Here is a 14,724-nt window from a genome sequence, read left to right on the forward strand (position 1 = left end):
GAGCGGGTAGGCACGACTCTTACTCGTGAAACTTCACCCCTCCCGCCCTCCCCCGGGCGTAAATCTCTCGTGTTGAGAAAAGCCGGGCTTGCAGGAAGCCACTCCGGATGTTTGCTGTTTTTCATGCGGCATTTGTGGCTGGCTCTGATAACGCCCGGAGCTCGGCTTCCAGCAAGCCCCGGGGCCCCCAAAGAGACTGAAATAGAGTCCACGGACACCGCGCCCGCCGCCCCCAACCCCTGCCCGCCCAGTCCCCCAGTTATAGGACAAGAGAGTTATAAGAAGAAATTAGGTCTAGATAGCGGTATGGCAGAGACTACTCTTGTAAAGGCACCATAATTCTTCCTGATAAATATGACTAAGTATATACGTACTTTCCGTCTTCCTGGGAGGGCATTGCAAGAAGCGTGCGTGGAGGGGAGGCCGTTGTAAGAAGTGCGTGGGGAGGGGAGCTAAAATCTGAATCTTCAGCTCCATCCTCTGGATCTTAGGATCTCACTCAATTTCACAGTAACCAGAGCGGGCCGAGATGAGTAGCTGTTCCACAGGAACACGTGCAAATAATAACGGCCATCCCCGCATTTTCTTCCCAGTCCATTTCACGAATTTCTCGCCTCTCCAGCACATCTCTCCCTGTAATGGACTGGGTGAGGAAGCAAACGAGGATGAAGGAACGGTGCAAGGGTGAATCCGTGGATATACATATTTTGGATCGACACCTGGATTCTATTTCTTGTACCACTTTTATCTTTTTTTTTTTTTTTAAGAAATTAGTCAAACAGAGTCATCTAGACAGATAAAGTGGATTCTGGAACGGGCAATATTTTTGTGTAGTTTCAATCTCTATTCTAAGAAAACTAATAGTTCGTAAAAGCCTTTGCAATGATGGAAAATTCTGCTTTGAGATTAAAAAAATATGTTTATTACTATACAGAAATGTTAGAGAAGATGACTAAGAAAACAGTGAGGAGCTATGGGATTCATTTGAAATATTGCTTTCCCTGCTCCTATAGCTTCCTTAATTATATAATCACTTGCCATGCATTTATACTCTGTTTTCTCCTAAACAAAGCAATCATTTCAGGTAAAAAATAAAGCTTTAGAGGAAAGCACATAATCACTTAAATTTAAGATCAACACTTCAAAACCACCAATTAAAAATAACTCCCTTCTGTGATTTCCCTAAGCATAGTTTTCAAAAATTATTATAAAGTCAGTATTTTCTTACATTCCTAAGCATAGTTTTAATTTGTTTTGGTCTGAACTTCAGACACCAGAAACCAGACCCACTTTCTTGTGGTGCTTGTCTCCTGCCTGCAGATTGACTGGAAAAGTGAGGGACAGCAGCGTGCCTTGACAGTTCCTCCTGGAGTTAAGGGAAAGCTGGCGTAAAACAAATGTGTAGGAGTCCTTGGCGGGGGAAATGTAAAACAAAACAAAACAAAACAAAACAACAATAAAACTGAAGGAAAAGCCAGAGGACTGCAGAGGCTCTGTGTGTTTGTTTTAATGGAGGTCACTAACACGGCAGACTTGACAGATGACTTTGTCTCCGTAAAATCGCACAAAAAGCTGCAGCATTCACCTCTTGGATCCCGGATGTAAAGCAATACTTCTTTTTATCACCCCTTCACAGTCAACGAAGAAAATCTGTTCTGGAGATTGGTGGATTGATTTATTTGGCAAAGTTATCATTATGCAGGAATGGCTGTGTCAGTTGCCTTAGAAAACAACACAAATACACAAACAAGTACACAAATGCCACTGCCGGGCCTACTAATTAAGAGCTCCAAGGCTGAGGGCAGCCAGCCTGCTCGGGAATGGCCAGTGGCAAGTTGCTTAAGTTCTCTGTACTTAGATTCCTCCTGAAAGGTATAAAAGTGTGTCTAGCTCAGAGGGTTGTTACAAGGATAAAGTCGTTTGCTAGTGTGTGGAGGATGCTAAGAGTACTTGCATGGCAAGCAAATGTTTAAAAATCCCACTGAAAAGTGTTTTTTTTCAGGAATAAGTGCAAATTTAATAGTCATTAGGATTTTCGTTCTATTCTAAAGAAACGTATGGAAATCCCTTAATTATCTGCCAGGGTAACTCCCTTAAACTGATCCTGAGAGTTAAAGTTATTTCACTGTTTGAAATGATTGCTCCCCTTTCCCTAAGAGACTCGGATGTTTAGATAACCATATAGTTACTTTTTTTACTACATTTTAGAAATCAAAACTCTTACCTCTTTTACGGAACACATGAGAAACAGTTTCGTCGTATTTACTGTACATTTCACGTACAACCTTTCGAGGGCTGGCTTATCGCCATGAAAGACAGTATCTTCAGGGTGAAGACACAGGCTGCAGAGCATCAGTTCATAGTTAATCTTTTAGTTAGAACTTACCTCGGGCATAGCATTTTGAATCTAATACAAGCAAGTGCCTTCTTATGGAACGATTGTATTTTTATTTATTGAAACAGTGTCTTCTGCATTCGAGAAAACACCTTTGAAGACACCGGTGCGGGTTCCTCGGAAGAAAGTTGGGTTACCCAGCACTGAAACACACGATGCTCGTGTGACAAAGATTTGACTTAAAAGAGAATAGAGTGGATACTTAGAAGTCAATCAGAACCACCGTGGGCAAGTACCCTGCATCCTGTGGGACATTCAGTACCCCCTGAAGCTTTTCCAGGAGTCCCCCGATCCCGGGCCTGGAAGATTTGGCGCCAGAGTCCGGCTCCAGTCCGTTCTCCCGCAGGCAGGTGTAGCCCCGGAGCGCGGGGCCGGGGGAGGGGAAAGGGGCGGGCGCGAGGTGGGACCGGGACTCGGGACTCCGGCTGGGCGTGGGCTGAGGCCGGCGCTCCGGCCCTCCCCCGCCGCTCCATTGGCCACGTCTGTGCAGAAAAGGCCCCGCGGTCGGGGGCGCGAGCGCTGTCAGTGGGCCAGCTGGGGCGCGGGCTCGGCGGTGCGCCTCGAAGGGACCGGAACGCGGCTGCGCGGTCGCGGCCAGAGGCCGACTCAGCTCGCGCTCTCCGTCTGCCGGGGCCCTGCCGTGTCCCTCCCTCGCTTCCCACGCTCCGGGTCGGGAGACGCGGTGTGTCCGGCGGGGGGCTGCGGGGCGCGGGGCCGGGCTGGAGCGCCATGAGCAGCCCGGATGCCGGCTACGCCAGTGACGACCAGAGCCAGGCCCGCAGCGCGCTGCCCGCGGTGATGGCCGGGCTGGGCCCCTGCCCCTGGGCCGACTCGCTGAGTCCCCTCGGGGACGTGAAGGTGAAGGGCGAGGCGGCGGCGGGGAGCGGCGCGCAGGCCGGGGCCTCGGGCCGAGCCAAGGGCGAGTCTCGCATCCGGCGGCCCATGAACGCCTTCATGGTGTGGGCGAAGGACGAGCGCAAGCGGCTGGCGCAGCAGAACCCGGACCTGCACAACGCCGAGCTGAGCAAGATGCTGGGTAAGTCCGAGCCCGCGACCCGCGCGGTCAAGTGCGCCCCAGACCCCCTTCCTCCAGGTTTTAAAGGAGGTTTTTGCGGGTCCTGCGTTTCTAACGTTTGAAGTCAGAGTTCGCTAGAGCGCGGGGTGCCTCGGCCACGACCTTGCCCGGGGTCTCCGTTCCCTTCCCCGCTCCCCTAACTTCCCAAACGGGCTTTTGGCCACGGGCCTTGGTACCCAGTTACTGGGTTGGCCGGGGGCACGGGTTAAACAGCGCGCGGACCCTCCCTGGCCGTGACTTGGATCAGCCCCGCGTGCCTTTCCTCGGCTGGGTGTCGTGGTCAGTCCCTTGAACGCGCGAGCCGCAAAGCCGCATCCGGGGGGAAAGCGGGGAAGGGGGGGGGGGGTCGTTCGAGAACCTGGGCAGTTTCCAACCGCAGTGACCCCTCGCAGGCCGAGTCCCAGGCTTCCTCTCCTTAGCGTGTCTGTGCCCGGGAGGAAGGACCCGAGGCCTGGAGCCGAGCGCGCCCGGTCACCCCGCGCCCTTTCGCGTCTCCCGCCCGTAGGCAAGTCGTGGAAGGCGCTGACGCTGGCGGAGAAGCGGCCCTTCGTGGAGGAGGCGGAACGGCTGCGCGTGCAACACATGCAGGATCACCCCAACTACAAGTACCGGCCGCGGCGTCGCAAGCAGGTGAAGCGGCTCAAGAGGGTGGAGGGAGGCTTCCTGCACGGCCTCGCCGAGCCGCCGGCCGCCGCGCTGGGCCCCGAGGGCGGCCGCGCGGGCCTCGACGGCCTGGGCCTCCCCTTCCCGGAGCAGGCCTTCCCGCCGGGCCCGCCGCTCTTGCCCGCCCCGCACCTGGGCGGCCACTACCGCGACTGTCAGGGCCTGGGCGCGGCCCCGCTCGACGGCTACCTGCTGCCCACGCCCGACACGTCCCCGCTGGACGGCGTGGAGCCGGACCCGGCCTTCTTCGCCGCCCCGCTCCCCGCGGACTGCCCGGCGCCCGGCGCCTACCCCTACCCGCAGGCCTCGGACTACGCGGGGCCGCCCGAGCCGCCCGCGGGCCCCATGCATTCCCGGCTCGGCCCGGAACCCGCGGGCCCCGCGCTGTCGAGCCTCCTGGCGCCGCCCAACGCTCTGCACATGTACTATGGGGCGGTGGGCTCGCCGGTGCCCGGCGGCGCGCGCGGCTTCCCGATGCAGCAGCAGCATCCTCCCGGCCCGGGCCAGCCGTCGCCCCCACCCGAGGGGCTGCCCTGCCGGGACGCCGACCCCAGCCAGCCCGCCGAGCTCCTCGGGGAGGTGGACCGCACGGAATTTGAACAGTATCTGCACTTCGTGTGCAAGCCCGAGATGGGGCTCCCTTATCAGGGACACGACTCCAGCGTCAGTCTCCCCGACGGCCACGGGGCCATTTCCTCGGTGGTGTCCGACGCCAGCTCTGCGGTATATTACTGCAACTATCCCGACGTTTGACAGGCCAGGATCCGCCCAGCCTGCCGGCCAGAAGCCCCAACAGTGTTACACACTTCCTGGAGGAGCTAAGGAAATAGCCTCATGTTTTGTTTTGTTTAAGTTGCCTTGGCATATAATTTATGGTAATTTATTTTGTCTGCCCCCCGTGAACAGTTGGGGGGAAACATGTGAGGTTGCCTTTTGAGATTAGTTCAGACATTTGCCACCAAATGCGATGCCAAAGCCCTCCTTTTCCAATTTCAAGTTTACCAGCTTTGAATGTGCCCTAGAATAACTTGCTCTTCCCGGAAATTCATCGATCAAAGAACATGTTGTCGTGGTTTTGTTTTAATCTTTTAAAAAATAAAATCTAGATTCACACTTCTGCCTGTGTTACACTGGTCTCATCGATGGATGAGTTAAACATTAAGGATGGAGGTGTTAAATATTAAAGTTAAAAATACTTCTCATGGCGACATTTAGTAGTTAATGTGAAATTCTCTTACAATGGTAGACTTGAAATAACTTCAAGGACAAGCCCTAACAATGAATATTAGGATATACAAGTTTAGGGAATTGTTAGGAAAACTAGCCTCATGGACTGAGCGTACTTGAAATTTCAAGTGTTCTTACTCTGTTAAAAAAAAAAAAAGGCTAATCTTAACCCTCTTAGTATTTTCAATTCTAGTATATCACTTTTACCAAAGGGGGATGGAATGGCCGTGTAATTTTGGTTTCCTAGTTGTTGAATCATGGTCTTCTGACCTTTCTAAGCCGGCCTTTGGGACATTTTTTTTTTCGGTTGTGTGTGATTCTACCCAACATCCATTCTCAACATTTGAATTTGCCTTTAAACATAAGAGCTGTGGAACTAACAAAACTTGCATGGGTTACCTGATACCAATATTCTATTTTGCTATTGTATGTTAACTGCTGAGTTAACATACATTTCCTGACACCTGAGTCCTTAAACTTTAGGGAAGTCCAGAGATTCTTGCATAGTTTGCAGCAGTGCCCTAATGGCTGGGTTTTTTTTCCAATGCAATTTTGCAGGCTGAGACATAAGTGGTTACAGGTGACTTAGTAATGACCCAAAATGGTTCCTCCTATTCTTCTGTGTAGAGTTTGAGCCCTACAACCCTGCAAAGCATAGGTGCACTTATCTCCCATTTTACAGGTGGGGAAAGAAGGCACCAAGTCCCCCCACACATACCTACTTAATATATGGGGTGAGTTTGACATTGAGTTTTGAGTTCTTGCAGTATGCTTATTCACTGTTTACTTTGTGCAGTGGGAGCAGTGCTATCAAGAAAAGGGGGAGGGTAGGAAAGTTCAAGTATTTATCTTGAGCGATATCTGAGCTGAAATATTTGCGTTCCTCTTGAGAAATGGCAGGGTATATGATTTTTAGAAGACATTGCTAGATGCTGGGAGTTGTAAGGGATGTAAGGTTTCAGTGAGGAAAGTCAAGTCTATTTAGTTCAGATGCTACAGCAGCTACCTTAAAAACTGAAATTAGAAAGTTCACTCCAGGATTATCACTACTATCTAATCCAAGTAGTTTACCTCTATCCCTCTCCATGTCCTTTCTCTTCTACCTGCAGCCCCAGCCCCTCACCTGGGTTTCCCAAGGGTTCGCAGTAGATACAAAAGCCTCACTCTGCAGTCCGTAGTCAATCCCCATAGTCCATGTCAGTTTACACTAGGAATTTTAGTGCCTACCTAAAGAGATGCTATTGCGCTCTTGACTGCTACCTCTTAAAAAGTTATCAGGGGAGAAAATAGACAGGAAAAGAGAAAGGAAGAAAGAGTAATGTGTTCAAGGGACAGAGACAAAAGTCCTGTTAAGGTACATGTTTAACATACCAGGTGCATGTGGGAAAGTTGGAAGAGCTGATGAGGCAAGTCGTATGTGTCCTTCCAAATAATTTGGGAAGTAAAGGTCATCAAGGCCATTCATTTTCTTTCCTAAAATTGGCTCAGATGATGTGGCCACGGTTACCAGCTAGTGTTCTGCTTTTTAAAAAATAGTAAATTCATCGCAAATTTTTGCCTATTTACTTTGGAAACAAATACAGAAAGGATGCATTACTTTCTCCGTCCTCTTATTCTGAGACACTAAAGAGGTATGTCGGGAGAGAAGAATCTAGGGCATCTCTTGTGAGCTCTAAGCACCCTGAGATGTCTTGCTCGTTTGTATTCATCTTAGACAGTCTGAAGAAAGCTAGGAATCCCCTCTCCAGGAGCCATGCACCTACACTTAATATTTTAATCTGACTTGATCTTGCTACTCACTTTAACCCAGTAAAATGCAGCAGGAGGGCTCATGTACCAGTTCCAGGACCAAAAGGGCTTGGTAGATTCTCTCCTTGCGCTCTTGACAGCCTTGACCTACTACTATGTAAAAAGCCCAGTTACCACATGGTGGGGAGGAGTGGTCCTGAGACTCCTTGGACAGGAAGAGGGCTCAACCTTTCTGCCAGATAATTCTAGCCCATACCTCCATCTGATTGGAACTCAAGAGAGGTCCGCAGAATAAGTGCCCAGATGAGCTCAGGTAGTCCACAGGTGGGTGAGATTTTTAAAAAAAGGGTTGGGGGTGGGAGGAGCTGCTTTGTAATACTCTTAAGTTTTGGGATGGTTTGTTGTACAGCAACAAATTACTGAAAGAGTTGTATAGCCTTAAACCCTGTCTCAAGTTTATAACAACAACATAGGGTCTGGTGGCAAAATCAGCAAGAGCTTTGGGGTGCCAGCAGATGAATCGATGGCATCATCAAATGGTAAACAGTAGCCTCCCCTTTCATGGGGCGAGCCTTCCTGACTCAAACCAGGGTAGAATCTGCACACCTCGAGGTACCCAGAACAACCAGAAAGAGTGTATTTTCTTTCTCATGAGGACACTGACTACATCTCTATTGAAACTGCCAGGGTGGGTCTCATAAAGTTATAAACATTTAAGTTACTTGTACTATACAAGCAGTTAAGAAGAGACATCACAATGAAAGTACTTTTACTTTTTATTTTATTTTTTAAGGAGGTACCAGGGATTGAACCCAGGACTTCATACATGGGAAGCAGATGCTCAACCCCTGAGCTACACCTGCTCCTCATACTTACTGTTCTTATCTCAGAAGATGCCCGTACCTTTGCTTTGAAACCACCCTGCAAAAGATAGAGTTGTTCTTTAAATTTGTGCCAATAACCCAGAAAGGCCACATGCAAGCAAAAGGAATTGAGAAACGATGGAGTGGAATGCTATGAACCAGAGTACATCATCTTAGTCCTTTTGTATGTCCCATTTCATTTTGTTTTTAATACTCAGAACTGTGCCTGTCTCATGACAGATGCCCAGATTCCCTTCCTCCCCTATTTCCCTCTAATTTGTTTGGACAATACTGGACAGGGAGAAGTATTTTACACCCATTATTTCAGCAAAAATGTCTTTTTCCTGCTTAAAAGGTGCTTCCTTCTGAGTCTAGAATATCCGTCCGAAGAAAAATGGTGTTGCTTTCCCTGCGCACTGCCCATTCAGGGCAGAAGGGGGAACACATTCAGCTCAACTTCCTCGACAAAACGAGCAGCATTTCTTCTGCTCTGGGATCCAGCCTGTGTCGTCTTAGTCTTCACTACCCTCTCCTCTACTGAGTAGTTTTCTGGTCCTTCTGCTACATCAAGCCAGCTTGATGTGAATAAACAATCAATTTGCACCAATCTCCCCCCTCCCCTACAAAACACTGAACCCTTCCCACCAGCATCTGGCTCAGCTTTGATCAAGATACTGGAAATTCAAATGTCTTAGCATCGTACCTGGCAGACAGCAAATGCTTAAGAAGTGGTTGTCGTGTTGATAATAATGGTGATCTTTAATGTAAAATTTCTCTGCAGATCAGGTTCACACAATGGGTTGAAAAACACAAAATCGAATTATTCAATCATAGCTTGGTGGAAAAATAGCAACTTTGAGAAATTGGTTTCCACTTTAGCCCAGATTGACCTCGTAACAGGTATTCATAAAACTGATGTTGCTCAAATAAATGATGTTGCAAAATCTCACTCTCTGGAGATTCTGATGAGAATAAGTAAATGGCTATAGATCAGACTGTAGCTGCGGTGTTTTCTAGGATTGTGACTGAAGACCTGTCTTCTTGGGTGAGTGCTCTCCCTTATCATCTCTTTTGGGTTAAGAAAAAGGGGAATCGTGGCTGGCATGTAGTAAACAGAGCAGTACTCTGGTTGTCTGTTCCTTCTGGCCAGAAGGAGAGCTCCCTTGGGCAGGGGCTGCCCTATTTTCACTGCTTATCCATCTGGTGAGTGCTCAGAAAACCTCCACTGAATTGCTTGGGAGTTGGAATCTCAGTTTTCACTGGGGATTCCAGAGAGAACTTTGGAGTTCCTGCTTGTCTCTCTCTTTTCTATTTGAGATGCAAATAGAATAATGTGTCAGAATACAGAAACTTAACAGAGAGTGATTGGAGCAAGGAGTAGAGCACCACTGAATAATGCAAATGGAAATGTTCCAAAAGAAGAAAACCTTTGTATTTTGAGTCAGAAGGTAGATCTGACTCAAACACTTAGCTTGGTGATGGTGGAGAATTTGCTCATCTTTCCCAAATTCCAGTCGACCCTAAAAAGCAGGGATAATAATCAAGGTCTCACCCGTCTGCCTCAGTGGATTGTAGTAGGGAGGGGCCTCTCTCTCTCTCCCTTCCTGTCCATCACAGCAGACTTCGGGGATTTTATTTCTCTCTTTCATTGAGAAAGAGAAAATAACAGTGATTCACCTCCCTTGGGTGTTTTGCTTAGCGGATGGAGAATTTTACAGCCTTGTCAAGACTGTCCGTATTTTCTGGAGGCACAGACCATCTGTAATTTACTCTAAATTTTGGATGGTTTTGCCTCTTGGATTATAAAATAAGAATAGAAATCACTGTCTCTAGAAGAAGAACTTCATATGGATTGCTTGAATACATCTGAACTCCCATGTTGAGTGAAAACCACAAGGTCTTTAGAAAAGGACAGTTCACTGGGCATACTGAATACCTATCAACTTTCCTAACATTCGCTTTTCAGTTCAGCCCTTCTTTTTGGTCATAGTTGCTCGGGTCCTGAACTATATTTCCACATCATTTTCCTTTTTCGGATCTGAATAGAATGAATCCTTGAGAGTGATCAGCAGAGTGGAATGATGAAGGGCAGCAAATTAAGAAACTGATTCTGGCTTCCTGCAGTTCCAAGTAATGCTGAACTTGATACTCAAGGGTTTTTTTTTGTTTTTGTTTTGATACTCGAATTTTTAAATACCTCAGTCCTCAGAAGTTACTTTCCCAGAGCACTAGCAGATGGGCTAAAGAGAAAGAGAAAAAAAAATCTGAGACACTAGGAAAAGGAAGGAACACTTTTATAGGTGTTCCTTATGTAGTGGATCCTTCTGCTTATTTTAGTAAATCTGTTTGTTTGGACACTTGAAAACAATAGTAGGAATTTCACGTATACACACACCAAGAATATGAAACACAGAAAGGCTTAGCGAGATTACAGGAAGGAGAAATAAAACATAAAAAATCAGGTTGGTGGTTTCAGTTAAAAGGCTTCTGGGTACAGAAAGGTGTAATTCTCACTCATCTTTTCAAAGTAATTTAAAGCTTTAAAGGATGCACAAACTTGGAAAACTTATTAAAATGACAGATGGGCTTGGGATATAAACTGAGGGCTGGGAAGTTCTTACCCTCCCCAGCCACAGAGCCACAGCCAGCCAACCCCTGTTGTTTTCGTTTTTTATTTTGTTGTTGTTGTACTTTTTGTTACCTATATCAATATTAGTAGTTCTGTTTCTATGGAGGTGAAGTAGTTAATATGTCTGCGCTGCTAATTCTAGATTTATCAGCTTTAGGCATTGACTTCCTGCTACGATAGCTAAGAATTTCCTGCCCTCCGCTATCCTCCGAATGTAGTTCTGTCCCTCTTTCTCTTTCTTCTATTGACTGCTGTGGCCTCTTAAAGCTCACCCTTTTCCTTGTTCCATCACAGAGGGGGAAGGTCTTGACTCCCGGTTGCGGGAGGCACGATATTCGCGCCCCCACCCTGCGGCTCTCCTCCGTTCTCGGAGAAGTTGGATATTTTTTGATGAATTTGGGGGGAGGGCAGATAGAGCAGATGGACTATTTAATCAGCGTCAGAAGAGAAGTACCTTTAAAACAAAAAACAAAACAACAGATTTTCAAACTCAGTCCCAGTCAATTGCGACTGCTTACGGCGTGCCTGTGCCTTCGAGTTCGCTCATTTCTTATTACACGCATTTTCAGTCGTCTCCCTAAAACGCACAGAAAGGGTCAAAGGGAGCCGGCGGCTGCGCCGGCATCTCAGGGCAGAATCGGCGCTCGGCCCTTGATCAGGGAAACATTTTAACCAGGCTCTGTATTGACTTTAACTTATAAGATAAAGGATCATAGGTCTGGCGTTTAACCAACAAAAAAACCCGGCGCGGTGGGGTCGATCCGCGGCTCTGCTGGGGGACAGGGGCGCCTTCGCGCGCGGGCTGCCGCAGCCTGCTGGTCCCGACCCCGTGGTCACTCCGGTACCCAAGACGTGGAAACCGCGGCGTCGCCCGCTGGTTTCGAGCCCTCAAGCTCGGTGCCCCGGTGCCCGGCGGGCGCAGGAGTCTGAAACCGAATGGACTCGACGGTTAGAGCCATCCAGGGCTTTCCGCTTGTCGTTCCAGAGCCAGCGTGGCGCGCCGAGACTTCAAAAGGTCCGGTCGGGAGAGCCGGGACTGCCTTTCCGCCGAGGTCTGTGATTTTCTGCCCAGGAGAAAATCTAACTCCGTCACCGTCGGCGGCCCTGGAGAGGAGCCGGGGGGAAGAGGCGGCCGCGCGCCGCGGCTCTGGGCGCCTGCGGTCCCCGCCGCGCTGTGCGGAAAAGGCCCCGCGGCCGGGGGCCTCCGCCTGGCCCAGGGCGCGGGCTGCGCCGGGGCAGACGAGCGCGAGCGGTGGGTTCCGGGCGGGACACCCGGGCAGGTCGCGTCCCCCGCCCCCGCCGGCCCAGCGCCAGCATCTCCTTCCCTCCCTCGCTGCCCCCGACCCCGGGGCGCGGGAGGCGGCGTGTCCGGCGGGTGGTCGCGGGCACGGGCTGGAGCGCCAGGAGCAGTCCGGCTGCCGGGCGCTGTGTTCCGGGGCCAAGTCTCCCAGTCGGGTCGGAAACCCGAAGGTGAAGGGCGAGGAGGCGGCGGGCTCCGCCGGGCAGGGCCGCGGGGCAGAGCGTTAGCACCCGCGCGGGGACCCGGGCCCTGCCCCGCGCGAGGCCGCACCCGAGGCCGGGGAAGGCCGGGACGCCCTGAGACCCGGGGCTCCCCGGAAATCCGCCTTGGGGGGTGCGTGGTTCTGCCTCCAGGTAACTTTCCCAGATACAGTTTTCCCTCCAGACAATTGACTGGCAGATGCAGGACCATCTTGGGGGAGAGTAAGGAAATTAAGACAAAAGAGTGCAAAACCAAAGTGTTAACCGCCTCCTTACATGAACGTTGAAGAAATACTGCAGTCTTCGGAAGGGTTTTTCAGGTGCCTCCTAACCAGGCAAGATTCTAAAAAAAGAAAACGAGAATGCCCTCATTCCAAGTTAAAAAAAATAAAAGGGGGAAGGCTGATTCCTTCATTTTTCAGGTCAGAAATGGAGCGAGCGCGGCCTTCACAGAGCCGTCCAGGCAGTAAACGGCACCTTTCAGAAAGACGTTGAAAGCGCTGGAATTCCAAGGAAGCCCGCCGCCCTCCGCAGCCGCAGTCTAGGGTTCTTTTGTTGTTGTTCAAGTTTAAGTTGAAAAAGCCGGGAGAGGGTGGCCTCTAGTTGTGAACAGTTAGCGCCCTTGTGTCTTCCTGAGTCTTTGAGGTTTAGAAGGGTTGTTTTTCTACAAGAAACAATAATATAACCAGTCTGAATTTCCTTCACATCCTTGTAAAATCAGTTCTCTTCTGTATGCTTTACTTAAAATTATTATTTCATAAAAATTGAAATAGCACATCATGGCGACATTGTCATCCCAGCCCCAGAGATAATGATGGCTTGAAATTTCCTGTGCTCCGTTGTACGCATTTTCTCTGCATCTGCAATCATATAGACATGGAGAATTTTCTCCTTTTTTTTTCCGATGGCGGAATCGCGTTTTTCCTGTTTGCTTTTTTCACTTAACAGTATATCCGTGGCCTTTCTGTATTTCTACGAGGGATCTCTAATTTACAGTGGCCGTTCTTTCTGCCAGCGGGTTCCGTCCCACGTCTCCACCCACCTCCCCGCGCAGGTAAGTTTGTATCTGTGATTAATCCTTTCAGGGACAACTAAACCCCTCAGGTCCCACCACACTTGGGCAATAGCTAACTCGGCGCACGTGAATGGCTAGTACCTGCACTGACACGCAGGGGACTCGATGCGGTACCGTTTCACCTAAGGAAAAAAGGGATAGAAACTGTGCAACCCCTAAGTGCAATCTTTTTGCAAGACCAGTTCTTTCTGCCTCTGGTCCCAGGGGCGCCCGCGGCAGAGGGTTGCCTGGAAAATTCCATCGGCGGTTCTTGGTCCTGGAGAGCTGTCTGTGAGTTGCCTGCTTTACAGTGGCAAGGACCGACCTGACAGGATGGCTCCTTGGCACTTCCAGGACGCGACTATCACCAAGCTGAGAGGGCCTCGAAGAAGCTATTCAGATGAGGTGGTACGATCTGCGTCCCCAGATGTAAGAGGCCGAACGAGACCCCGGGCTGGCACGATGGCTTATTTTAATACCGTTAGCAGAGCCCCGTGCACTCCCGCAGTGTCTTCGTTTGGATGAGAGTGTGTGATCCCGGCGCCTGGCCCGCCTTGGGCCGCGGCTTTGCGGACTTCCCGCCCGTGGTCGGACGCCTGCGCTCGGCGAGCGGGGCAGCGCCTGGGGTCGCAGCGAGGTCGGCACAGGCAGGGCCAGTCCCGCGACCAAGGACTGGCCACTGTCCCGATTGCCGGGGCTCGGGCGCGTCCCCTCCCGACGGCCAGCCTCGGCTCACGTCCAGGCTGCTCGCTGCAGGCGGCGGGCTAAGCCGGGCCTCCGGAGCCGTCCCCCCGCCCGGTGCGCCCCCGGCGCGAGAGCTCTGTCCTCGCGCCCTGTCCCCGTCCTAGGACGCGATGGGCTCCGCGTCCCAGCAGCAGCAGCCACCGGCTCTGGGCCTCTCGCCGCGCTCCTCAGAGGTGAGATATTTCGGTGGTAAAAAGGAGCCAGGCCTTCTGGCGCCAGGTGCTGGTGCTGGCTGTGGCTAGATCTCATTCCTTGGGTCCTCCGTGAGTTTCGCTGGGAGTTTACAGTGTATTATTATTACAATGGTCACAACATACCAGACATTTCTTTTTTTTTTTTTTTTTCAGGTAATACCGGGGATTGAAACCTGGACTTCCTGCATTGGAAGCAGGTACTCAACCACTGAGCTACACCCGCTCCCCCAGACGTTTCTTTTTTTCTTGGGAAAGAACGTTCTAGTGAGAAAAATGTTTACGACGGTTAATATCTCAAAAGAGGTCATACAAAAATGTGTTCTGCTTAAATATGTGTAAATAAATTTATTTAATTTCTCCACTTAGCCCAGCTATCTTCGTATTAAAATTGGCCTTCTTCAATCCCTCTAACTTTCCCCTGCCTCTAAAGAATGGATTATTTTTATAAAGTGGAAAATTCATGGACTGTGGGAGAAAGCGCTTTCATTTCTTCAAAAGCTTTCTCTCATTCCAGTTACTTTTAAACATTCAGTTAACATTTATTGAATATCTTCTATGGTTCATGTCACTATTTCTAAAGTCAGTGATTCATTGGCATTTTGTAAATTTGAAAATAAAGCTTTTAAAAAGA

At 49.9% G+C, this 14,724-nt stretch overlaps 1 protein-coding gene and 1 long non-coding RNA gene across 5 annotated transcripts; both read left to right on the forward strand.

Annotated features, from left to right (window-relative positions):
• Positions 1-2,844: 2,844 nt before the first annotated feature.
• Positions 2,845-5,250, forward strand: SOX17 (SRY-box transcription factor 17). The gene is made up of 2 exons (XM_058275537.2): positions 2,845-3,431; positions 3,976-5,250. The coding sequence occupies exons 1-2, from the start codon at positions 3,125-3,127 to the stop codon at positions 4,884-4,886; spliced, it is 1,218 nt and encodes a 405-aa protein (XP_058131520.1). The 5' UTR covers positions 2,845-3,124; the 3' UTR covers positions 4,887-5,250.
• A 4,529-nt stretch (positions 5,251-9,779) lies between these two features.
• Positions 9,780-14,724, forward strand: LOC131273246 (uncharacterized). 4 transcript variants are annotated; one of them, XR_011645618.1, is made up of 4 exons: positions 9,780-11,653; positions 13,050-13,155; positions 13,381-14,072; positions 14,247-14,724. It is a non-coding gene; the product is annotated as an uncharacterized lncRNA (long non-coding RNA). The 4 variants fall into 4 exon arrangements; XR_009180393.2 differs by having other exon boundaries at positions 9,780-13,155; XR_011645619.1 differs by having other exon boundaries at positions 9,780-13,155; positions 13,467-14,072.

The sequence above is a fragment of the Dasypus novemcinctus genome, chromosome 14, assembly GCF_030445035.2.
Source record: "Dasypus novemcinctus isolate mDasNov1 chromosome 14, mDasNov1.1.hap2, whole genome shotgun sequence".
NCBI classification, from domain to species: domain Eukaryota; kingdom Metazoa; phylum Chordata; class Mammalia; order Cingulata; family Dasypodidae; genus Dasypus; species Dasypus novemcinctus.